This window comes from Lutra lutra, chromosome 2 (assembly GCF_902655055.1).
Source record: "Lutra lutra chromosome 2, mLutLut1.2, whole genome shotgun sequence".
Classification (NCBI taxonomy): Eukaryota; Metazoa; Chordata; class Mammalia; order Carnivora; family Mustelidae; genus Lutra; species Lutra lutra.
Genome location: NC_062279.1, coordinates 84,461,933 through 84,486,955, shown reverse-complemented (window position 1 = coordinate 84,486,955; position 25,023 = coordinate 84,461,933). Strand labels below are relative to the sequence as shown.

The following is a 25,023-nucleotide window of genomic DNA, read 5'->3' as shown; positions in this document are numbered from 1 at the left end:
TAAAAGGGAATAGAGTAAGTGCATACTTAGAAGGGAATGTTAAGTCTAGTGATACTATACATTTGGAATTGTTTTTAGGTGGGTTAGAGTTCATCCTTTGCAACAGGAGGCAGAAGACACGAATTATACAAATGTCTGTGTGGTCACTGTTAATGGCCCACTTGAGGTATGTGGTCATAAATAAACAATGAGTCCAGTTAGCACAACTGGTTTCCTCTGGTAACATTCTACAGCGTGGGTACACATAAGACAGGCACAGTAAGAGACTTGGGCTTATCCTGAGTTGAGGTTCTATCAAGTGGGCCAAAAAAAAAAAGAGCACATGCATGAAATTCTGCCTAAAATTCCACAGGGTTCATGAACACATGGTAGATGCAATTTTTTCAAGAGAATCTGAGAACACCATAATACAAGATAGCATGAAGCAGGGAAATGGATTTCTTAAATGCTATTCAGAATCTGATTCTAGTGCATAATAACAGTTGAAGCTTTGCTAGGCAGGATAGTAAAAGCTATCTTTTTCACCTCCTTGTACTAGCCGTGAATTTCTTTTTGGCCTTTAGGGATGGGACCCTATTCAGCTCTATTTTTCTCCTGTTAGAAGGCATATGAGAATTTTTCAGTGATGCAAGTGTAGTGGATTTCTTTATTTAAGCTTACAAAATACATGCTTATAGAAAATTAAAACATTATAGAAATATATAAAGCCAATCATGAAAGTTCTCCCACAAATTTTACTCCCTCACAAAGCCACTGCTAACAATGTGGGATTACTATCCCATTATTTTTTAAAGCATTAACAAGTTAATCTACAAAAAAATGCTTCCACAACTTTTACCTAAGAGTAAAGTTTGGACACCTTATTATAAATCCAGAGACATTCCTCACTTTTAATGGACAGAAATAAATTGCATGAATGTACCATATCTATTAAACCATCCCTTACTGATAGGACATCTGAGCTAGTTTTAATAATTAAAGAATAAAGGTGCAGTAAACTTGCTTGTGTACACTTGTCAGATTATTCATACTGGGCAGTTTCCTAATATCTTTAATGAAGAATTAGCCAAACGCTTTGAGCATTTTCAATATACTCTGAAAAACAACCCTCCTACAGATTATAAAATTATACTCCCACCTACAGCATGCAAGATGGGGTATGTATAATTTAGAAAAGCTTGTTCAAAATTATGGTGCATTTTTAAATTTGAATAAAAATCTGTATCAATTGTTCTTGTAACTGTGTTTTCTAACTACAGAAAGTGAAAGTGGACACAGTTTCTTGACTGACGGAGAATTAGGATCCTAAGGGCAGGGCTTTGAAAACTCCTATTTACCATAAGGAATAGGTATCAGCAATTTAAATAACACTTTTCCAGAAAGTCTTCAAAAAGACTGCAGCCCTTGCTTGCCACAGCTTCCAATACCTCCACTGGTATCTCATTAATTCGTCCAGGTTTTGATACCTATATTGGTATCCTACTGCTTGTAGAATAAAATCCAAACTCCAAACGAGCTTTCTCTACCACCAACCAGCTGTACTCATTACTCAACAGCAGCCGACAATTCTTTGCTCCTAGAACACACCCTGTTTCACAGGTGTGGTTTCATTCACTGTATGCCTCATCCTAGGATACCAGTTTTCCTCTCTGCCCTCTCAAGTCTCAGCTCAAATACCCAGACTCTATGAAGTCTTCCACAATGCTCTCTGGGAAAAAGTGATGGTCTTATTCTGCACTACTATCTCTATTATAGCACTTCTGTAATAAGCTAACTAGGGTGATGGAGGACATACATCTTACTTGGCTGTCTCCTGAACAGCATCCAGTGCAGAACTTTGTAGAACATGCATTCAAAAAACTATTTGTGGAATAAACATACATAAGTAAGACTTCTAATCCTTTAATCCCCAATTATTAGTCAGATAATAGTTCTTGAAGGACTAAAGCGAAAACAAAAACAAAGCCCCCCCCCAAAATGCAACTGCTCCCCTTGAAACAAGTCCTTATTATGGTAAGCAGTTTAAGTTTTTTTTAAAAAGGTCTTTTAATAAAACTGACAATTCTACTTTTAGAATAGTCATGCTCAACAAACCTACATAGGCTTGATATCTGCATCTTACTTCCTAGGATCTCTATTTATTTTGGAAATAACAACATGGGGGGGCAGTTTATTATAAAATATGAAACAGGAATCATTTACGCATGTGAGTTTCTGCTTTATATTCCTAGCCAGAGCAAAAAATGACTGGATATTCTCATCAACACAAAGTTTTTTTTTTTTTTTTTTAAAGAAAAAAATAAAAAAGGAGCCACCATGAAGATAATGCCATATTAAAATCTCTTTCTCTTGATAATTTCTGGCTTCCAGCTGACTGGATGAGTTTCTTCTGTCTAGAAACAGAAAATTAAAGAAGTTAAAACAAAGTATTATTAATTTGCTTTATATTAAAACTCTCTTCCTAACAAAAATAAGGCATCTATTCTTATATTATTATATTGGTTTATATATTATATTGATTGGCATTACATTTTTAGAAGTTCTTTAACAATTTTAGGAATAGCTGACAAACTTTTGCATCATCTGAATGTAATAAAGAATGAATGGGTTCACTACAAATTCAGTTCATGATTTTTCAAGTCTAATAAAATTACTATTTAGGTATTCTAGTAATACCAAAGCTTATGATTTTAAAGTTAATTTGCATAGCAATTTATTTGTTTGTGGTTATTCTTGATGTAAGATTTTCCCAAGTAATTATAGTAAAGATAAAATTAAAACAATCTATGGATTCACTGGCATCAACAAAACCAACACAGAAATCTATGAGCAGACATTATTCAAAATGACAAATACCACAAGATGGGATTGGGAGGGAGACAAACCATAAGTGACTCTTAATCTCACAAAACAAACTGAGGGTTGATGGGGGGAGGGGGGTTGGGAGAGGGAGGGTGGGGTTATGGATATTGGGGAGGGTATGTGCTATGGTGAGTGCTGTGAAGTGTGTAAACCTGGCAAATCACAGATTTGTACCCCTGGGGAAAAAAATATATTATATGTTTATAAAAATAAATAAATATATAAAAATTTTAAAAAAGAAAAAAAAAGATGAAAAATACCTTAATACTATGAAGATCATTTTCCTTTCTGATAATTTCAATAACTTTAAAATGAGAAAGTACTTGCAAAATTGGTATGGTTGACTTACTTTACTTCAAAATATATGTGAAATAGTAAACTTACCGCTGTATCATCTTCTTTATACACTTTAATGGTTTTATCAGCTTCAGCTGTTAGTAACCGACTTTCAGACTGATCAAAAGCACAAGCAAATATTCCTGATTCACTGTCCAAAGATCCAGGCTGCACAGCTGCATGAACTCTCTGGAAATTGTAGCCAGTTCTCCAGTCCCAAAGATGCATAGTGCCATTGTCAGCTTAAAGGAAAAAATCTAATTAAACGTGGTATCCTTTGAACAATTCAGCTTGGCAAGCATTTAAGCACCATCCATGAGTCAGGCACCATGCCCATAAAGACTAAATAGAGTTCTAAGACACAGGCAATCCAGCTTCTCTTAATATTGGTTTGTCTATGTTCATTTGTGGCTAATCCAGAATTTATTATAGAGCTCAAAAAGCACCACAAAATGCTATCTAGTTCTGGAATACGTAACCAAAATTTAGGTAATTCTCAGCATGAATAGGTTAGATTTATCACGTGGGAACTCAAAGAAGACTAAACTATGAAATATGCTGCATGTATCACAAACATGCATGAACACACATGGGAACAACCAAATACACATTAATCAGGCAAGTTCTGCTATAATACTTAAGTGGGATGGCTTAGAAATTTTATAAATGTTTACTTATTTACTAAAAGAAAAAAATGACAAACTAAAACACATTTATTATTAAAATCTTACTTTACCTCCAGAAACAAGCACTCCATCGGAATTCACTGTCAATGTGTTAATAATAGCATTATGACCGGAAAGATTTTGAATAAAACTTCCATCAGGGAATTTCCACTGTTTTATATTATCGGGAGAACCAGAAGCAAATGTGTAACTGAAATAAGATGAAAAAGAATTCACGACTAAGTAAACCAAGTTAAGTAAAATGGTGAATTCAGAAAGCTTTTTATGGTTATATTCTACGTGTGTAGTTATGGATCTATATAGTTGTAGCAAAATATTATTGTCATACCAAGAGGTAAAATACAAAGACATTTGTTCCAAGTTAAATCAGATCTTCAAATTATTTTTAATGTATTTTAAGTCCTAGATTAATCTTTCTCCTTTCTCCAATGCTCTCCACTGAGCTAAAGCAACAAATGTACAAACCTCTAGATTCACATTAAGGGCAAGGGGTTATGAAACTTTCTGGACAGAGCAAGAGAGTGAGAGAGGACTCTATGAAGAAAGGAAATGAATGGAAGAAACAGAGGGCAAGAGGAAGAGAGAGAAAAAGGAAGTGAACCAGAGGAAGAAAGGGAGCAAGGAAGACAGAAAGGGAGGAAAGAAATAATGGATAAGAGGGAGAGGGAGGACAGAAAAAAAAATCAATGTGGCCAGAAAAGTGTCAGGGTGATGTGATACAAGGAACAGACTGAGATCTTATGCTCCACCTCTATGGACACCCTGATTATAATGTTCAGGGTTCCTACTCTTTTTTTTTCTATGTATACTAACTTTCTCCTTAAGAATTAAACTATTCTATGCATATCTCAGTATCCAATAACATTTCTGTCAAACACTAAATCCATCTTCTATTAGCCTCTACTTTGGCATGCAGCTTTTAGCCATAATTTATTTATTTATTTATTTATTTATTTTAAGATTTTATTTATTTGACACAGAGAGAAATCACAAGCAGGCAGAGAGAGAGAGAGGAGGAAACAGGCTCCCCGCTCAGCAGAGAGCCCAATGTGGGGCTCGATCCCAGGACCCTGAGATCATGACCTGAGCCGAAGGCAGAGGCTTTAACCCACTGAGCCACCCAGGCGCCCCAGCCATGATTTATTTATATGGTCTCATCTGACACTCTCATTTTTCACCTTGTGGAAAATTTCCCTCATTATATATAGGTCATGAAGCAAAATACTACACAAGAAAAATGAAAGAAATCCATGTTCGTAAGTGGCACAGGCCTGGAAATGACAATAGCTAAACAGCTACCAAAGTAGCACTAATGTTGGTATTTCTATACTTATTCTAAAAATGGAAGAAAAAAGACAAGCTAATTAAGAAAATGTACTTACTGTCTTGGATGTAAAACCACAGCCCTGACTGATTTTTTGTGATTTGTTAATGTGACTCTTGTTTTTCCAGCCACCAAATCCCATAATCGTATTGTAGTATCATGGCTTCCTGTAATGAAAACACACATCCACAAAATATAGACCAAGAAAAATTATGCAAAAATTAAACATAACATATGAATGAGTTTTCCACAGACACATACATACTTCATGAAAGTCATACCAACTCCTGGCTCATTACTTTACAGTTCCAAACTTACAGGTTGGTTTTAAATTTAATGCTTAAAAAAAATGCAGTAAGTGCTTAAAACACCGTCAACTGAACAGCTAGAACAAACACCAGTAGTTCCCCTCATGATAGGGGAAGGAAAAAAACAAATGATTTTTAATTAACAAAATACATCAAGTGAAGAAATTATTTTCTACTCTTAGAGTAAAGGTCTATTATTAATCTTACCATTAGCAAAGTAAGACTCAAACCAGCTCTAAAGGTTATTGGTCTCTGGGTATTTTGTCTTTTAGTTTGTTTCCTAGACTAGTAATTTTGATACTATGAAACAATGTCTGAATGTATCTCACAGCACCATCTTCTAGTCAGACATTACATGACACTGTGTATGACACAGTCTATGATAGGTAAATATATCCTATGAAATGTAAAGAATATGAGATAAAAACAATCAAATACAATGTACCTCTGTAACAAAGCAAGAGTCATAGTGAATATGAAAAGTGTAATGTATAATCATAATGCATTCTGATCAAACTGTAAACTTAGACAGTATCAATTATACCAGTAATAATCTGTGGTTCTGCAGCTTGACACCTCACTGTAGCAACTGCATTGGTATGTCCAGATAACGTATGTACACTGGCTTTAGTTCTCACATCCCAAATCTGTAAAAACACAAGAGACATACCATCAGAGAGAACAGGTATTCATATCTTGGGCAGGTGACTGGACTAATTCAAGGCTGGGAATTTGCCAGACAACCGTGCCTGAATGGAATGAAAAATCATTTCAAAGAAAAGATAATGATATGTAAGCTGGATGGGGAATGTAGACTGGAGGCAGCTGACAGGAAAAAAAAAATAACTAAAAGATCAGGGTACTGAAAGTGGAAAGTGTTAAGAATGGGCATAATGAGACTACTTAAGGAAAGAACTAATGGAAACTACTGCAGTGATGGAATAGAATGCATGAGTGTCCTACTTCAGAGGCAAGGCACTCCCAATAATAAACATGATGAAGCCACAGCACTGAAAATGAAGGTAGAAAAACATACATGCCAAGAAACTGAGGGACTGGGCTACTGCTGGTGAAGACAACTATCTTTAATACTCCAACAAATAATATACGACTCCCTAACCAAATATGCATAGTGTAAGATGCAATATGTTTACAAAGAAACACAAAGCTCTATTCCATTTACCCGTGCAGTGGAATCCCGACTACAGGTCACCAGCACATCAATTGTTGGGTGCAAATCCAAACCATACACTGCACTCAGATGTCCATGATAGTGCCTTATAACCTAAAAATAAAGCAGGAGAGTTAAAATCTATAAAGAAAACAAGTGGTTCTTAATGTTTTAAATCCTTAACTCCAAACTTACCTTATTATATTCGAGATCCCAGCATTTGACTTGTTTGTCTTCTCCACAGGAGAACAGGTAAGGGCTCCGTGTGCTTACTATCACACCACGCACTGTACTAATGTGCCCAGTTAATGACAGTTTTAATTTGCCACTAGCCAAGTCCCAAATCTGCAATGAAAGAATATTTAATTTTTCTTAATTATTTCAAAGCAAATTTTTCGATTCTTAATGTTAAAATTAAATCTTCACAAACTAAAAGTATAAACATACAAAACTTTAAAATTTGCAAAATAATTTCCCACTAATCTCCTCTCTTGTTAAGCAGGGGGAAAACAATTAAAAAGCACATTCAAACTGGGAAATTATTTGCAATAAGTGACAAAATCAAAATCTTAACATATAAAAGGGTATCACAGATGATGAAAGTATGAATACCATATTAACTTAAGCAAGGATGGCAACAACTTAGAAAAAAAGAGACAACAAAACCCTACAGAAACAACCTAAATGTCCATCAATGGATGGATTTAAAAAATGTGTGTGTGCGCGCGCATGCGCGCGCGCGCGCACACACACATACACACACACAAATATATGATCATTCAGGCATGAAAAAGAATGAAATCTTGCAATTTACAATATGGATGAACCTCAAGTGTGTTATGCTATGTGAAGTAAGTCAGACCAAGAAAAACAAATATGTGATTTCACTGATATGTGAACTCTAAAAACAAACAAACAAAAAAAAAACAAGCTCACAGATATAGAAAACAGATTAGTGGTTGCCAGTGATGAGGGTGGGGAGTGGGTGAAATGGGTAAAGAGTCAAATGTACAAACTTCCAGTTATAAAATAGGTAAGTCATGGGGATATAATGTTCAGCCTGGCAATTATAGTTAATAATACTGCACTGCATATTTAAAAGTTGTTAAGAGAGTAGATCTTAAAAGTTCCCACTATAAGGAAAAAAAGTTCTGTAACTATGTATGGTGACAGATGTTAACTAGATTTGTTGCAGTGATTTCACAATATATACAAATATAGTATTATTATGTTGGACACCCAAAACTAACATAATACTGTACATCAATTACACCTCAATAAAAAAATACATACATGATGAAAGCCTTAAGAACAGCTTTATTGGGTATCAAAAGTTCAACCCCACTAAAAATTTTTTATGGACAGTTTTTAAAAGATTAGATAACCACTTCTGTTTAACATGTTAGTAGGTATTTTTAAAGACACACAGTGTGTTGAAAAGGATCCTCTCATACATTGCAAGTAACAATTCACCCATTTTGGAAAGTAATTTGTACTTTGGGTATCAACTTCAAAAATGTTTGACCCATTAATTCCATTTCTGGGAAGCTATCATAACAAAATAACTTAAAATACAGCAAAAAACTTTATGCACAAAAATTACAGCAGTACTTGTGATAGTGAAAGTCAAGACACTAAAAACTTTGATGTCTAACAATAGGAAGAGTATAGATTATCTAAATGATATATCATGAAACCACTTAAAAAAATGTTCACTTTTATACAAAAATATGCCTCTGATATACTAAGGAGAAAAAAAAGCAGAGTACAAAATTACGTATCAATTGTGATTTTTTTTTAATGTATTTTTTTAATATTTGAGAGAGAGCGTGTGCATACAGGGGAAGGGTGGGTGGAGCAAAGGGAAGAGAGAGAGTCTCAAGCAGATTCTATGCCGAGTGCAGAGCCTGACGTGGGGCCTGATCTCACAACCCTGAGATCAGGACCTAAGCTGAAACCGAGAGTCAGTCGCTTAACTGACTGAGCAACCCAGACGCCCCCATCATGATTTTTTAAAGATACATATTTATACACATATAAAAAAGCTCAGAAGAAAACGTAATGACACATAGGCACAGAAATAAATACTTAAAAAGAAACTTGTTCAGATTATCTGACAGTGTTGGATTATGTATGGGTCTGTGTTCTTTAATACTTTTCTGTACCTTCCACACTTTTTATATATAAGCATGCTTGAATTCTATAACCAGAGTTGAAAAAACATTAAATATCAAGGTATTAGTGGTAGATAGAGAGTATGTACTGTTTGGAAAAAAACCCGTTATTTAAAAACCACTTTCCAAACATACTTGAAACACTGAACTGATAAAGATAATAAATTCTACTCCATACTCAGGTCTAAGAAATCAGAGGAACTCCAATAGCAATTCCAATAACAATAACGATTAAATTTATGTAGCAAATACAAAGTCATAAATTCTTTTTCTTCCTCCTATTACCTTTATAGTTCTGTCAGCAGATCCAGTTACGAACCACTGATTTCCAGGTTCTACAGCAATACAGCGAACCCAGCCAAGATGCCCACTAATCACCTGTATAAAACAAAACGTAGAATGGAGAGACTCATTAGACGTTAAGTTAAAGTTTATTCAATATCAACTCATGACACATAAGTCAAGTTTGAATAGCCCCCTCCTTGTATCTTCAAATACATTATACAATTATTTAACAATTAGATTTTAGAATTATAAATACTAAATTACCTTCAATCAGTAAACAGATACACACGAACTATGACATAGCTATACAATGGAATACCACTCAGCAATAAAGAGGAATATATTAATACATGCCACAATTTGGTGGACTCTCAAAGGCATTAAGCTGAAGGAAAGAAGGAAGTCAGTCTCAAAAGGTACATACTGTGCAATTCCGTTATATAACAAAATTGAGAAAACACCACTATAGTATGGGTAACAGATGAACAGTTGCCAGGGGTACAGAATGGTATGACTATAAAATAATAGCGCAGGACTGTTTTTTGTGTGTTGGAACTTCTATACACTGACTGTGGCAGTGATTACCCAAATTTATACGTCTCTTAAAAAATACTTGGTATGTACACCAAAAGAAAGTCTATTTTAGTATGTAACTAGAGAACTAAAATTCAATGTATATATTTTGTGTAGCTATGGTTTTCCTACTATATATGTTTCATTTCAGATCTAGTACATTTTGAATCTTTTTTTTTTAAAGATTTTAGTTATTTGCCAGAGAGAGAGAGCCCAAACAGGGGGAGCAGCAGGCAGGGAGAGGGAAAAGCAGGTTCCCAGTTGAGTAGGGAACTCAATGTGGGGCTCAATCCCAGGACTGCGGGACCCTGACCTGAGCCAAAGGCAGAGCTTAACAACTGAGCCACCCAGGTGACCCTTGAATCATTTAAGTTTACTACAATTGAAAAGATAATCAATAGAATAATCAAAGAAATATCATCATATGTTGTTCTTCCTCCTGGCCTTCACATTAAATACTTCAAACGCTTAGAAAATTTATTTCATCTGTTCTCCACGTCTTAATAGTTTTGTCAACATTTTATACTCTATTTTACAGGAAATATGTGCATGGCTTTTACTTAAAGAAGTCTCCTTCTAAGATGTCTTTTAAGATTGTGCCTAAAACCCTTCCCACATCCCATCTCAGATCACTTTATCAGTTCTCATATTCACTCCTTTTCTTCCATATTCTATTCCTGAGCTCTTAGTAAGTGGAAAGCAATAATCATTCCTACAGTGGAGTAATATACATATTCACTCACCCTGTAGAGTTTCCACGGTGGGTGCCACTGGGGTTTCGGCATTGTGGGGGCTTTTTTAGCCATCAGTGCAGAGTTCTTGGCATTGCCAGCCTCCATAACGGCCTAGATATAGAACAGATTACACTATCGTTAAAGATATCATACCTAATATTTCACATTCATTCAAAGAAGAAAAATTCAGAAAGGGGATTTATGAGTTTTTTTTTTCTCTTAATTGAAGAGGAAAAGACAATTAAAATGTGGCATAAATAGAAAATGTTGGCATAACTGAGACTTTGATTCAGAACTATATTTTCCATATGTCAATTTTAAGTATCAATTAAAAAATCTCAGAGGCACAACATTAGACTTAAGAGCACATATCACTGTGCGTGGGTTCATAAACCCTGCTCTGCTAATTACTAGCTGACTGGCTTTAAGTAAAAATTATATAACCTCTGTGCCTGCTTTGTAACATGGAAATAACAGTGCCTACCTCAAACAGTTACTGTGAAAATAGTGTTAACTACTCTAAATGCTCTGTGTAAGCTTCTATTATTATTTGAGTAATTGTAAGTGGATTAATGTCACTGCTTTTCATTGTTGTATTTTCACATTATGGACTTTATAGCAAAAGAAAAAACTATTTTCCAAAAAAACATTTAAGTAGTATTTTTTTAATATAAATTCAATTAATTAACATACAGTGTATTATTAGTTTCAGAGGTAGAGTTCAGTGATTTATCAATTGTATATAACACCCAGTGCTGATTACATCACGTGTCCCCCTTAATGCCCATCACTCAATTAACCCCACTCCCCCTGTCCTCCAACAACCCTCAGTTTGTTTCCTATGGTTGAGTCTCCTATGTTTGCCTCTCTGATTTCATCTTGTTTTATTTTTCCCTCCCTTCCTCAATGTTCTTCTCTGTTTCTTAAATTCCACAAATAAAATTAGGTAACTTTCTCTGACTTATTTCTCTTAGTATAATACTCTCTAGCTCCATCCATGTCATTGCAAATGGCAAGATTTCATTTTTTTTTTTGATGGCTGAATAATATTCCACTGTATATATACCACTCTTCTTCATCCATTCATCTGTTGATGGACATCTGGGCTCTTCCAGAGTTTGGCTACTATGTACATTGCTGCTATAAACACTGGGGTGCAGGTGCCCTTTTGGATCACTACATTGTATCTTAGGGGCAAATACCTAGTATTGCAAATGCTGGGTCATAGGTAGCTCTATTTTCAACCTTTTGAGGAATCTCCATACTGTTTTCCAGAGTGGCTGCACCAGCCTACATTCCCACCAACAATGTAAGAGGGTTCCTCTTTTTCCACATGCTCTCCAACATTTGTTGTTTCCTGAGTGGTTTATCTTAGCCATTCTGACTGGCATGAAGTGGTATCTCATTGTGGTTTTGATTTGTATTTCCCTGCTGCCGAGTGACATTAAGCATTTTTTCATGTGTCTGTTGGCGATTAGTATGTCTTCTTTGAAGAAATGTCCATTGATGTCTTCTGACCATTTTTTTGACTGGATTGTTTTTTGGGTGTTGAGTTTGATATGTTCTTTATAGATCTTGGATCCTAACCCTTTATCTGATAAAACTTTTGCAAATATCTTCTTCCATTTTGTAGACTGTCTTTTGGTTTTGTCAACTATTTCCTTTGCTGTCCAAAGCTTTTTATCGGGGCAGCTGGGTGGCTCAGTGGGTTAAAGCCTCTGCCTTCGGCTCAGGTCATGATCCCAGGGTCCTGGGATCGAGCCCCGTATCGGGCTCTCTGCGCAGCAGGGAGCCTGCTTCCTCCTCTCTCTCTGCCTGCCTCTCTGCCTACTTGTGATCTCTGTTTGTCAAATAAATAAATAAAATCTTTAAAAAAAAAAAAAAAGCTTTTTATCTTAATGAAGTCCCAATAGCTCATTTTTGCCTTTGTTTCCCTTGCCTTTGGAGAAGTTTAACTAGTATTTTAAAAGGTATTCTAGCTGATGTACCATCTACTATTAACATCCAACCATCCACCCAAAAAATACTTAAGTCCATAAGTTCCTACCATCAAGAAGCTTATATTACCTCCTCCTTAGGAGACAGAAAGCCTGGGCAGAGATCTATGAATGGAGGCAAAAGAAGAAATGTGGTGGAAAGACCACAAATTCATTCATTTAGCCTGCAGTTACTCAAGTGACAGCCTGATAAAATAAACTAGATATTTTCACAGTTATTCTTTTTATAATTACTTTCACCAGTAACATTAGCTGCCATTTAACTTACAAATAGATAAACTTCTGTACTTCTAAATATTCATTTATAAGATACTACCTGCACAGCCTATGAATATTACATTACTAACAGCACTCAAATTGTATAAACCAACTTAAGACTTTAAAAAAAGAGAGATTTTCCTATCTAACACATACTAATACACGTTTCAGAATAGCATTCCTTGTATTTTTAATAGTGGACAACAAAGAGTAACATCACACTATATCAACGTTAAGTATTAGATACAATGTGCAACAGACACAGAATTTGAGTTTTAAATTCTAAATGATATGCAAAATCACTAGCAACTTAAATTTTAGGGCTATGAAATATTAACTGGCTCAGTCAGCTGTTATCTAATGAGAAGCAAGGAAATTTTTCATTTACTTAATATTTAACCTAAAACTCTTGGGATAAAAGGAAATAAGGCAACAAGTTCCAAAAGCTGGAAATCCGCAGTGTGATTTGACACAGAAAAACTTACTGGAGTCATCCCTGCAGGCTGTGAACGGTCAGAAGCCCCTGGATGTCGGTATTCACCTCCAGCAGGTGCATTACGATTTGCATCAACCCTGAGGCAAAAGAAATGTCATATTCTAAGTAACTGTCTTCAGTCATGTGTTGTGCAGAACTAACTCTTCAAATTTTGTAAGCAATGATAAAGGAAAATGTCATATAACACATAATTATAAAGAAATCTTAAAATGAGAAAAAATGTAAACACAGAATTATGCTTTCAAAATCTGTATAATTGTAAGCATAATACTTCATACCTGGTCTGAGAAGAAGGTAATGCCACAGCTAAGGACTGTGCGGCTGATTCACTTGGCATTCTCTGGATCTTAGTATCTGCTGTCAAAGCAACCCCTGTTTAAAAAAAAAAAAAAAAATCAATTCCTTTTAGTAGCTATCTTTGATTTCACTTACAGGGGTTTAAAATAAAATACTGGAAGAAAACATGTGATTATCTCCAGGTGATGATTATTACAAAAATTTCTCTGATGTTTTATCTTTTATTTCTTTTTTTTTTTTATAATAAATATAATTTAAAATCAGGTAACTCAAATTGGATTTAACCACAAGCAGCCTGGTATTAACATATCCAAGATAGTAAAGTTAAATTTCTATTATCTTGAGACATTACCTTCAGATATAAAAATTAAGCAGTTCCCAAATACTAACAGAATGTTTTCAAGAATAAATGTAAATTACTAAACAAGAAGCAACAATTTGCCTGTACTTCCAGTATGGTAATTCCATCTTCTAAAATTACTAGAACCTAGAACTAGAAACTTTTTGTTCTCCATACCATTATACTAGCCACTCCAATTATGTGCCAGCTGTCTACACACACAAATATCTAGTGGACATTCTATCACACCTGCTTCTACACTAACACTTCTATCACTTTTTTAAGTTTAGTGATAACATGTCTGTTTAAACCTCCATATAAGCATCTTTTAGCCTGGAGCAATCTTACTGTCTTTGAATTCCTAGCATAGCACCTGAAAAAAAATCTAGATGTTTAAGAATGTTTGCTGAATGAAATGATATGAAACTGAGTATTAGTTAACTATCATCTAAAAAGCTTTGCCTGGATGCCTGGCTACTGAGCTTATCTTGTATTTTATAGGCAATTAGAATCACATTACTGGTTCATTCATGGAAATGTCTGTAAGATATTTCCAGTATGTAACAGCTCACTTACCAGGTCCTGGTGGATATGGATGTGTACCTGTCACCAAATATTCAACTTCTTGTCCTTAAAAAAGGAAGAGGAATCATCATCATCATCAGTGGCAAATTTATCATATATACAAGCATCATCTCTTTTAATGCATATTAAATTAACAACTAAAATGCTCGAATTTTCCCAACTAAACCCAAAGTTCAGAACCAAGATATACTGATTTTTGTTTTGACTTCTGAGGAACATGTACATAGGAAATTTCCTTGACTATTTGCTAATATGATGTTAAAAAAGCTGTATAGGGGCACCTGGGTGACTCAGTGGGTTAAGGCCTCTGCCTTCAGATCAGGTCATGATCTCAGGGTCCAGGGATCGTGCCCCGCATCAGGCTCTCTGCTCAACGGGGAGCCTGCTTCTCTCTCTCTCTATGCCTGCCTCTCTGCCTACTTGTGATCTGTGTCTGTCAAATAAATAAATAAAATCTTAAAAAAAAAAAAAGCTGTATAATTATAGTGGCTTGTAGAGAGATCATCCCATCAAGTAACAACCAACTCTGGTTTTTCTTCCAAGCAAATGACTTCTCTGGAACCTTAGATTATCTTTAATCACTGCAATTTCAGTGCTTAATATCACCTTTATGAATGATAGCAAAAACAGACAGATGGTCTTCCCATGGGTTAGAAATTTTTCCTTTAGTCTCCATTGCGACCTTCTCTATATCCTAAGAATCTCTGTTATTATTATTATTCTACCACTTTTTTATTTCCTATAAGAAAAAACCCACCAAACCAATAATCTCACTCACTACTCCAATGAGGAAATCAAGACTTCCATTATAATACCAATATAGTTGTTCAATAGGATACGGCTCTAATCAGTCCTTTTGGGACAGGCACTAAAACATTTCTTTTTTCCATTTTTAAAATAAAAGTCCTGATATTTTTGATAACACACACTCACCTTGATTGGCAGGATACTGTTTATGACCATATGAATCCGATGCATTCTGAGGACATTTCTCTTTAAAATTTTCTTTTGAAGTAGGCATATGCAACACAGGACCATACTCATTACGCAGCTTGATTGCCATTTTCCGTTTGTGACTATTTAAAAATTATGAACATAAGAATGTATCCCTGAGTTCTTTAAATATATTAACCCATGGAAATATACTCAGCCAAGAAACACAAGTACTTAAACAGCTAGGTTTGCCTAATCATGTAGAAAAAAATTCTATTAAGTTTTTAAAATTAAATAGTATTTTAAAAAGCTTGAAGTGCATTTCCACACTTTTGTTCACAATCCACCACATAGCATCCATTAAGTCTAAGTAACATTTTAGTTTGTTAACCAATAAATATAAAACCTTTCATGATAAATTATCAAGGGTCTGACTTAAAAATATATAGAAACTAATATATCCTTGTAAAAACCTCAAAGTCAAAATACTTTCCTTCAAATGTATAAATATAAAACTATAGTAAAAGCTTCTATCATAATCTTTACTGGATGTATCTAAAAAGATTAATTAGAACTAATCAAAGTAATTAGTCCAATATTTTTTAAAAGAAATGCACTTACTATATTAATTTTAAGAGTAGCTCACTTTATAAATTAAATATAAATGCTTGTCTTAGGAATTAAATATAGTTTAAAAGAAGGGTAAAGGACAAAGGAGGAACACTGCACATAATGCAATCCCAGACTGGAGCTGGAGATGTAGAACCAAAAATATGCCACCACTCAAAAATCTTCATCATACTAACGAGAAAAGATGGGAGTAGAGGTACTGGCCAGGTACAATTTCAGCTCAGCAAGGCTCTGAGAGCAGCGGGAAGCTGAAAGCACATACAAAGTGATTGATTATAAAATATAACACCTAAAAGGGAGTCCTAATTACTGGGTATTTATAAATGCAATTAATTAATGGGTTTTTTACTGTGAAAAACAAGGCCAAAAAAAAGTTAAATCAGCTTAAATCATGCCCAAACACCATTCATTATTGAATAGATATCCTATGTTAGTACCACTCACTAATCTTTAAAAGTCCCCCTCTCCCTGCTCTCTTCCCCCAACATCAGAAGTTTAAATATGCTAGCAACTGAAAAGGAACAATACCTACCTCTCTTCATCCAAAGGCACAGGTTTTCCATTATCAGCTACAAACATGTCATGCGTTCTCTTCAATGACCTGAACACAAGTGTGTGCACAGAATGTTTCTGTACCTCCTAGAAAGAAAGAACAGAATCACATACCTAGCTACAAATTACACATATCATAACCTAAATTAAAGTCAGATTAGTTATATACTTTACATGTTTAAATATGTAAAAAGCTCTGTACCACTCACTACAGCTATTTATAGCAAGCTATAGGAGTCAAGTTCAGAGAAGTAGAGGAAACTCCTCATTGGCCAGAGCCCCAGGTATACCAATAAGGGATGCCTGAGCTTAGTCATATATTCAGTAAATATTCACTGAGCTCCCACTATGTGTCTGGCAGGTACTGTGCTAGAAGCTAGCAAAAGAATGATGAAAAGGCAGCCATGGTCCCAGTGCTCAAGAGAAAACAAAAACAGGCAACACATTTTAATAAGTGCTATGAAGGAAACAACCAAGGGGCTGGGGCAGAGAAAGAACTTAGGATAGTTATGAAAGATCTCTCTGAGGTATTAGTTAAGAAGAGAGGTAGCCTTGTGCACAGTAGGGGCAAGAACAATCCAGGCAGAGAGAAAATGCCATGTACACAAAACAGTGAAGCAGGAGCTCCAAGAGAACTGTGTATGCTCCGTAGGAAGGTGGACTGTGATGCTGAAATGAGGTTCCAAAGGTAGACAAAGTGCACATCAGATTAAGAATTTTTTTTTAATCTCTGCAATAGTCTACACTTTTGCTCTAATAACATGGGGCCAAAAAAGGATTTTAAGCAGGGGGAAAAAAAAAAAAACAACAACCATGATCAACTTACATTTTTAAACAGATCAATCTGCGGAGGGGGGAGAGTGTAACTAAAATGGAAGCGACAACACCAGAAGGGAACTAATGCACTTGTCCAGACAAAAGATGATGTTGGTCTGAATTAAGGTGAAGACAGTGGATATGGACAAGAATCAAGAAATATTTCTGAGATAAGATGGACAAGGCTGGCTAACAGAACAGCTGATGCAAAACTTCAAAATGGCAGGCTGTCCTGGGGAAGAGCTGAAGGAAGGCACAAAGTTAACACCAGAGAGGGCTGCCAGTCTTTTAGGACACACAACCATTGGCGCTATTCTGCAGACGGTGAATTCAACGCATCCAGAAGCACTGACGACTTCAAGGGTCAAATAAGAACTGAGAAATTCTCTCAGGCTTCTCGCCCGGGAGTAACTTCCAGCTAATGCTCCCATCCAGCCTCTCTCTACCCCAGAAAAGCTTAAGAAGAGACTACCCGGCCTCGGCCAGAGAGCCTTCCTTCGCAGGCTCTACTCTCCCCAAACGCCAAACACCCTCGTTCTCCCACGTCAGCCGCCAAAGAAACACATTCCAGATGCGAACGACCCCTCAGTGCCCAAGTGCCACTCTACCTCGACCATGATGCTGCCGTACAACACGCCGCTCCAAGAGACAAACGCTTATCCGCTTATTCGCAACACAGAAACCGCTGCCACAACTGTGCAGTCCCTTCCGGAACCGACCGCCCTGGCACCGGATGTGACGCAATCCGCGCACGCGTACTGGTCGCCCGACGGCCTTCTGGGATCGAGAAGCGGGCCTTTTTCTTCGGGGGCGTGGCCTTGGCCCTGAGGTAGGAGGATTTTAGTACCTGGTAACTTAAGGGTCTCACTCGCATCTCCGTAGAAGTCTTGAAGTAACGTTTTCTGCCTTATTCTAAGACTTAAATAGTTTGGTTTAGCGATATGGTTGTTTGCGCTGTATTTACCGAAGTTTAATCTCTCTCTCTTTTTTTTTTTTTTAAGCGAACCTAAGGAATCAGTTCTAGGGAGGGTCTGGAGCGAGCGAATCGCGGTCCTCCCTAAAATTTAAATGGTCCTGTCCTTTTGGGGCTCACCTCTGTGATTTACGTCGCCTGCTTCCGCTACTTTGCAAAACTTGTCTGGAAGCATTTTGACGCCTTTATAGCCTTAGCTCCTAAAAGCAATTCCACTTGGCCTGTCCAGTTAACACTTGTTGAGGGAATATTATCGAATATTGCAAAGTTTGAGAAAGTTTGCATAGATTTTTGTTTTAGCATTATATAGCAAACCCCCAAATTTATTTTACGCTTCATAGATTTTTTTTTTAATATCTCAAAACTGCATAATTTTTGGCCATCTCCTAGATGTCTGGTAATTAATGTGGCGTCAACAATGACAGGGTACAGCTTTTCAAAGCTGGGGGAAGAAAGACGCGACTGCAGACTTGAGCCATTTTTATTTATATATATCTTGGTGCCTAAGTGTCGGTATTTTAAATTGTTTTTTTTACTCAGGTAAAATGCAGTTTTCTGTCAATCCTGCCCCATTACTTTTCTATGTAAAAAGAAAGATTGATGGAGATGGACACTTGTAAACTTGATAAACATTTCACTGGCCTTGCTTGTTCCTTAACCTAATCAGTTCCACTGATCTTCTACCCAGAGCATTCAGCACATTCTTTGAAAGGGGAAAAATATCTTACCAAAAGTATAGCAATATGAATTGATAATCTCATTAGAAATTCATTGATTTTTAATTAATCAAACATTAAGGTCATGTTTCTACTTGAAAATACAATCATCTCTGAATTTGAGTGTGAGTTTGGTCTATGAATTAATCTTCTGTAACAGTGGCCACTGGTGGTAGAACTTGCAAAGAAATTCCGTAATTGTAAAAATATATACTTGGTAAGCTATATCTTTCCCTAGGTAGTAATAACTATACAAAAAAATATGATTTTATAGAAATGCAAAAGAAAAACACAAGTGTATGTATCAAAAAGTTCAAGTTAGAAGGTTATTATGGAATTTGATGTACTAGACATCTCACGGTTATGGTAAATAGGTTAAAAAATTATCTATGTATAAAAAAAATGAGCCAGAATAGTGGGAACGAATTAAAAATAAAATTGTCCTATGAAGTAAAAAAAATATGATTTTAAAAGGCAATAAAATTATAGAAATGTATACAATATTCTGATATATCTATGGCAATATAATAAATGCCTAGTTGGGCCTATTAACATGTTAATCATCCTGGAAAAGTTTCATAAACCCAGACTCATAATAAATTATAATAGCTAAGGTAAATTGCACTAGATTATCCTTCTTTTAAAAAGCTCTGTTGAATCTATAGAATTATGTTAACCACCTTAAAGTTTTATATAGACAAATAGAGCTCAGTGACCCACTTATGTAGTTCATGGATCTATGAATTACCTATGTTGAATGCAAATTTTATATTTATATCAGAACCTGGGTTTTGTGTTGTTTTCAAAACAAACCATAGATTTCCTTGGATTCATGAAAAGATCTAGGACCCAGGAAAGGTCTAGATAGAATCTCTATCCTGGTGGACACCCAGGGATGCCTTATTTGAGCAGTAGGGGTCACTGCTGCTCTTTATAATGACAGGAGGATTTACCCTCGTAAGGCTTTTCTCTTATGGTGAATAATTTATTAATGTAAATATGAAGTCTCTGCAAAACCAATAGTGCAGATTTTAAGGACGCTCTTCTCTTTATTACTTAATCTAGTTTTCTAACTCACCAGTATATGAGATCCCTTCATTCTCTTCAGATACTTTTGTCCTTTGCCCTGAAATAGTGAAAGGAGGTCACATGAGTATAGATTTCAGTGTCCTTTTCATCTTTTCATCAGATTTTTTATCGAAAATGTTTTCTGATTTTATACTCATAAAAAGGTGGATATTATTTCTTCTTGTTTCTCTCAGTTTAGAAGTTTGAATATATAATCTCTGTAGACACTACTCTCTTTACATACAATATTCTTTAGACTTGTTTGACACAATAGGTCCTTTTCCCCATGAATTTCAGATTTGTAGTTCTTCACTAATTCAAAAGGGAGAAAAGGTGGATGTTATCATTTCTTGTTTAATTTATAAGGTCAGAACCAGTTAAAAAGAATACTTGGATGTTTCTTCCAGGAGTTCAGTCTTCATTTATTACAATACTGAGAATGGGCCCAAATGCTGAGGGAGTGTTAGCAAGTGATTTCTAGTAACAGAGTTAAGAGGAAAGCTTCTGGGATCACCGGAAACAGTGAGGGAGCTATTCTGATCAATGCCTGGAAAGGCCTGGTACCTAATTAAGCTGCACTGTCAGTTATAAATATCTTAGCAAGGGGTGTATATGTGTGACAGAAAGAGAAGGGAAATGTTGCTTATCGCAGTTTGTTCCTATTGTGTGAAGTCCCATCCAATGTCACAAAAACAAGTGCCAAATTGAATATGATCACGACTCATATTTTATCTTTTCTTGTGTTTCTATTTTGCAAAAATGTGAGTGTTTTTGCTTATAGCGGAAAAAAAATAGCAATGTGACATTTCCAGATTTCTCAGCTGAGTTCATATGTTAACATGTTTGATGGTAATATTTGCTTAATTATCTGTGTTCCCCAATAGACATATGGGTGAATATGGTGTGATACTCATTATCACACACCCAGTATTTGGATAACTTGCAACTGGTAAGACTTTCAGTGTTTGTTGAATGATTGAATAAGTAAGGTGTTAAGTTTTAGACACTTAAATGTGGGGATGGAAGGCACTGAGACCTTAATTTTGATGTGGGGTTGCAGGTAACAGATACTGTGTATCATTGTATGTGTATATTATGTGCTTACTCCTGAAAAGATGCACTGTTTCAACAATTTAATCTTAACCTTTTCTGTATGAAAGGCAGAGAATTGCTTGTATGAGGACAGTCTTTCTGATCATTGTAAGTTTTATGAAAATGAATTATTCTCCACTATATTTAGGTAAGTTAGTACAAAATTTTATCTAGTTTATATAGTTCTGACATTAAACTAAAAGGTACTGATTTATTTGTAAAAATATATTCTTTTTTCAAAAATGGGTTTAGTTGGCAGAAAAACTTCTTGACATCCATAATGAAGAAGATAACACATTTTGGTTGTTTCAATATTTTCTTACTATAATTTAGGCATTTTAAAGTTTCTTTTAAAAGTAAACTATCCAAAACTAGCATTATTTTTATGGATAAACTTTAAAAAATTACCTTCATCACAAAACAAAAATTTCTGCTATCGCTATTATTATCCACACTTATTTTTTTCCTGAAAATATTAGTCACATAGTTAGACAAAAAAGGAAATGTATGTGTAATATGGGAAATAATGAAGTAAAACGATCTGTATTTGCAAATGGTATGATCTTATACCTAAACAAACAAACAAGAAATCAACTGGAAAAGCTGTTGGAAACAATGAGAGAATTCACTGAGAGCAGAGTACAAAGTAATAGTAAAAAAATCAATAGCTTTCATCTATACAGTTAAAATGTAATGGGGGAAATAATCTTATTTATAACACCAATAAATGAAAATGTGCAAGACCTGAAAAATATTTAAGGGACAAACCACCCGAAAAAGATTTGAATCAAGGAAAATGGACAGTTATTCTTGCATTGGAAAAGTCAAAATTATAAATGTCTCCTATGCCCTTAATCTAATCCCAAGGACATTTTATGGAAAATACTTTTAATTCAAGAAATAGTTATTAAATAATGAAAGATTTTTTAAATGAATGTTACTAAAACATTCCAAAGTAAAATTTAAATTTTTATTTTCTACAGATTTTACTGCTGGTATTATATACTTTAAGTATAAAAACCTTTAGTGATTTATTGCATTGTTTGAACACAGCTTTTCCTTCTAATGTGAAATGTATGCTTAAAAAGTAGTTTGATTCCTAAAAATTTGATTTTAATTTAATTTTAATTCAGCAAACTCCAGAAGCCATTTCAGCTGAACTTCCCAAAAGATAACAGGGGAATGGGTACTATTAGGACATCAGGGGTCTCACAAATTTGACAGAATAATCAAATGGTCAAGTTTAGAGGTTTTGATTACTTCTGATGCCAAGGTTGGTAGGCTCTCTCTCTGGAATGCTGCAACAAATGTGACATCGGGTCAGTCAACCCAATTCTTTGCTTATTTCCTTTGAAAACATTAAATTGGGGGAGAGAAGCTGATAGGGCTAGTTTAGGGAAGGAGTCTACCACAGCTCAAGTGTCTAGCTAGAGGGTCAAGGTATCACTATGCTAATAGGACCACTGGATCCCTATGTTTCAAGAGTTGTTCCAGGCGAAGGGATCAGCACTCTGAAGGGCATCCATTATAGCCTTGTGGTTTTGAGTATCAATGTGACAGGAGCAGAAGAGCATCTCTGTCTTTTCTCTGGCTCTTATGATTGGCATGGGGTGAAGAAAATGTGCTGGTTTTACCCCTATTGCCCTGCCGTATACCAGCTTAACCTTCAGGAAAGCAAACTGATAAATTTCAAGTCAATAGAGGGAGACTCTGTACAAGATACAATGTGGGCCCCCACTCTTCTTCCCTGCAATATGCTTTCCCATTGCAAATGACTAACCAATTACAAGTGTCATTGCAATATTGGTCTCAGGCTTGCCCACCAAAGCTCTGGTCCAAGTTAGCCTGCAGCTCTTGAGTATTAATTTCCTTTTGGATAGTGGTTCTCAAAATGTAGCTCAGAATAAAACAAGAAAAATAGAGACCAACAATGATTTAGTATAGTTTCTCAAATGCTATGGCTGTGTAGACAAAGAGAATTATTTTATTCATTTAATCATTTACTCTTTCATACATTTGTAAACTTGTTCCACAGATATTTATAAAATACCTACCATGTGCCAAGTATGTCACATAAACCATACAGTTATTCAAAGAATAACTGAAGAAGTTTCAAGAAGTTTCAAGCCCAAAAGCCTTGTCCTTTCAAGTCCCCTTTCCCTCTGAAGGAGGGTTAGGTCCCTAAGTTACTAATCCCAAAGCCTCACCTTTCCATGACTTAGGCTCATTGCATGTTATTACAAGTAATTCTCATTTTCTGTCTTCCACTGTAGACATAAAGCTTCATGATTAGAGGGCACATGTGTATCTTGTTCACCAAAATATCTTGGGCTCCTAGTGTACTATTTCCCACATAGTAAGTGCTTTATAAGTATTCGATGAACACAAATTGCCTTGTGTTCTATAGACCAGGCCTGACATGAATTGTAGAGGTATCAACAAGTGCATTGACAATCAGTGCCCACACGGCTGCCCCTCATGCCAGAGAGCTGCTGGGCAGGACAGATCATCTGTAATCTCTGTCACTGATTTACTGCCCTTGACTTATGTAACAGTATCAGGATGGAAAGAACACTGCACTATTGACCTGAAAATATAACTGAACAAATAGTACTCCCTTCCTCCTCCACAAATGTTGATGTTATTCAACATTTTTAAAATCAACATTTTTAAAAATTTAAGTATTTTTATAATCAGAATATCTGCAAATATATTTTTTTCTCTTTGAAAATAATGGTAGTTTACTTTGTAATATCAGGTACTTTAGAATGTTAATGTAGCTGTATGTAACTCAGTAGGAAAAAATATCTAACAAGAACTGGAATTTAAAAACCTCGCAGTTATTATCACTGGATTAGTCATGCCTTTCCCATGAACAAGAATAGTCACACCCACACCCATATATCAAGGTGCAAATAAAGGCTAAGAATGAGTGAGCTGGTCTGAGACAGTATAGCCCTAAGACATGGGCTGACCAAAATAACAACAACAACAAACAAAAAAAACCAAAAAACTACTGGTGAATTCTTTATGTTTATATTTTGTGGGGCAGTATGGCATAATGGGCAGAGAGCATGGACTATAGGCTCAGACAGTCCTGGGTCGAGTCCTGGTTCCTGTGTTTACTACCTGAATGCCTTGGCTGGTTTGCTTAACCTCTCAGAGCCTCAGTTTCATCATCCGGGAACTTAGTGGTTTTAAGAATTAAGTGCAATAAATGATTATCAGGAATTGGCTTGTGAGGCATGTTTCAGGGAAACGTAGTTCACTCATTCATTCTCCAATTTTTTATTGAATGCCTGCTATGTCAGTCTTGCTCTCAAATGTGTCCCCAGAGTCTAGCATACTACTGATCACATAGGAGGCTTTCAAGAACTATTTGTGAAATGAACATTAAGTCTCTGTTCCTATGGAACATAACATTCTAGTAGTTTCCATCCTCCACCTTCCTATTGATGATGGTAGGAATGCCAGTTAGAGTAGAAAAGGGTGAGAATTTAAAGGCATTTTCATTTTAATGTTGTACAAGATTCTTCTAAATACAAGAAGAAACTTGAAAATCAACAAACTTCTGAAAGTTAAATAATGGTTCTATTGTTAGTTTCAGTGCTTGAAAATGAAGTAGTAGTCTGATGACGTTACCTTAAAAGAAAAAAAAAATAAAAAAAATGTTTTAGTCTTCTTATCAGATAGTCTTTTCAACATGAACTTGTTTTTTTGTGTTTTTTTTTTCCTCAAGATTTTATTTATTTGACAGAGAGAGAGAGATCACAAGTAGAGAGAGAGGAGGAAGCAGGCTCCCTGCCTAGCAGAGAGC

The 25,023-nt window shown here is 35.5% G+C and overlaps 1 protein-coding gene across 2 annotated transcripts; it reads right to left on the bottom strand.

Annotated features, from left to right (window-relative positions):
- Positions 1–632: 632 nt before the first annotated feature.
- On the bottom strand, positions 633–18,097 carry PLRG1 (pleiotropic regulator 1). 2 transcript variants are annotated; one of them, XM_047717850.1, is made up of 15 exons: positions 17,966–18,097; positions 16,522–16,628; positions 15,360–15,502; positions 14,418–14,471; positions 13,483–13,576; positions 13,194–13,281; positions 10,463–10,564; positions 9,147–9,239; positions 6,883–7,032; positions 6,700–6,801; positions 6,061–6,163; positions 5,267–5,375; positions 3,935–4,074; positions 3,247–3,440; positions 633–2,393 (listed from the first exon to the last, which is right to left on the bottom strand). In XM_047717850.1, the coding sequence occupies exons 1-15, from the start codon at positions 17,972–17,974 to the stop codon at positions 2,334–2,336; spliced, it is 1,548 nt and encodes a 515-aa protein (XP_047573806.1). In that variant the 5' UTR covers positions 17,975–18,097; the 3' UTR covers positions 633–2,333. The 2 variants fall into 2 exon arrangements, with proteins under 2 accessions (XP_047573806.1, XP_047573807.1); XM_047717851.1 differs by lacking the exon at positions 17,966–18,097 and adding an exon at positions 16,166–16,237.
- Positions 18,098–25,023: the final 6,926 nt, after the last annotated feature.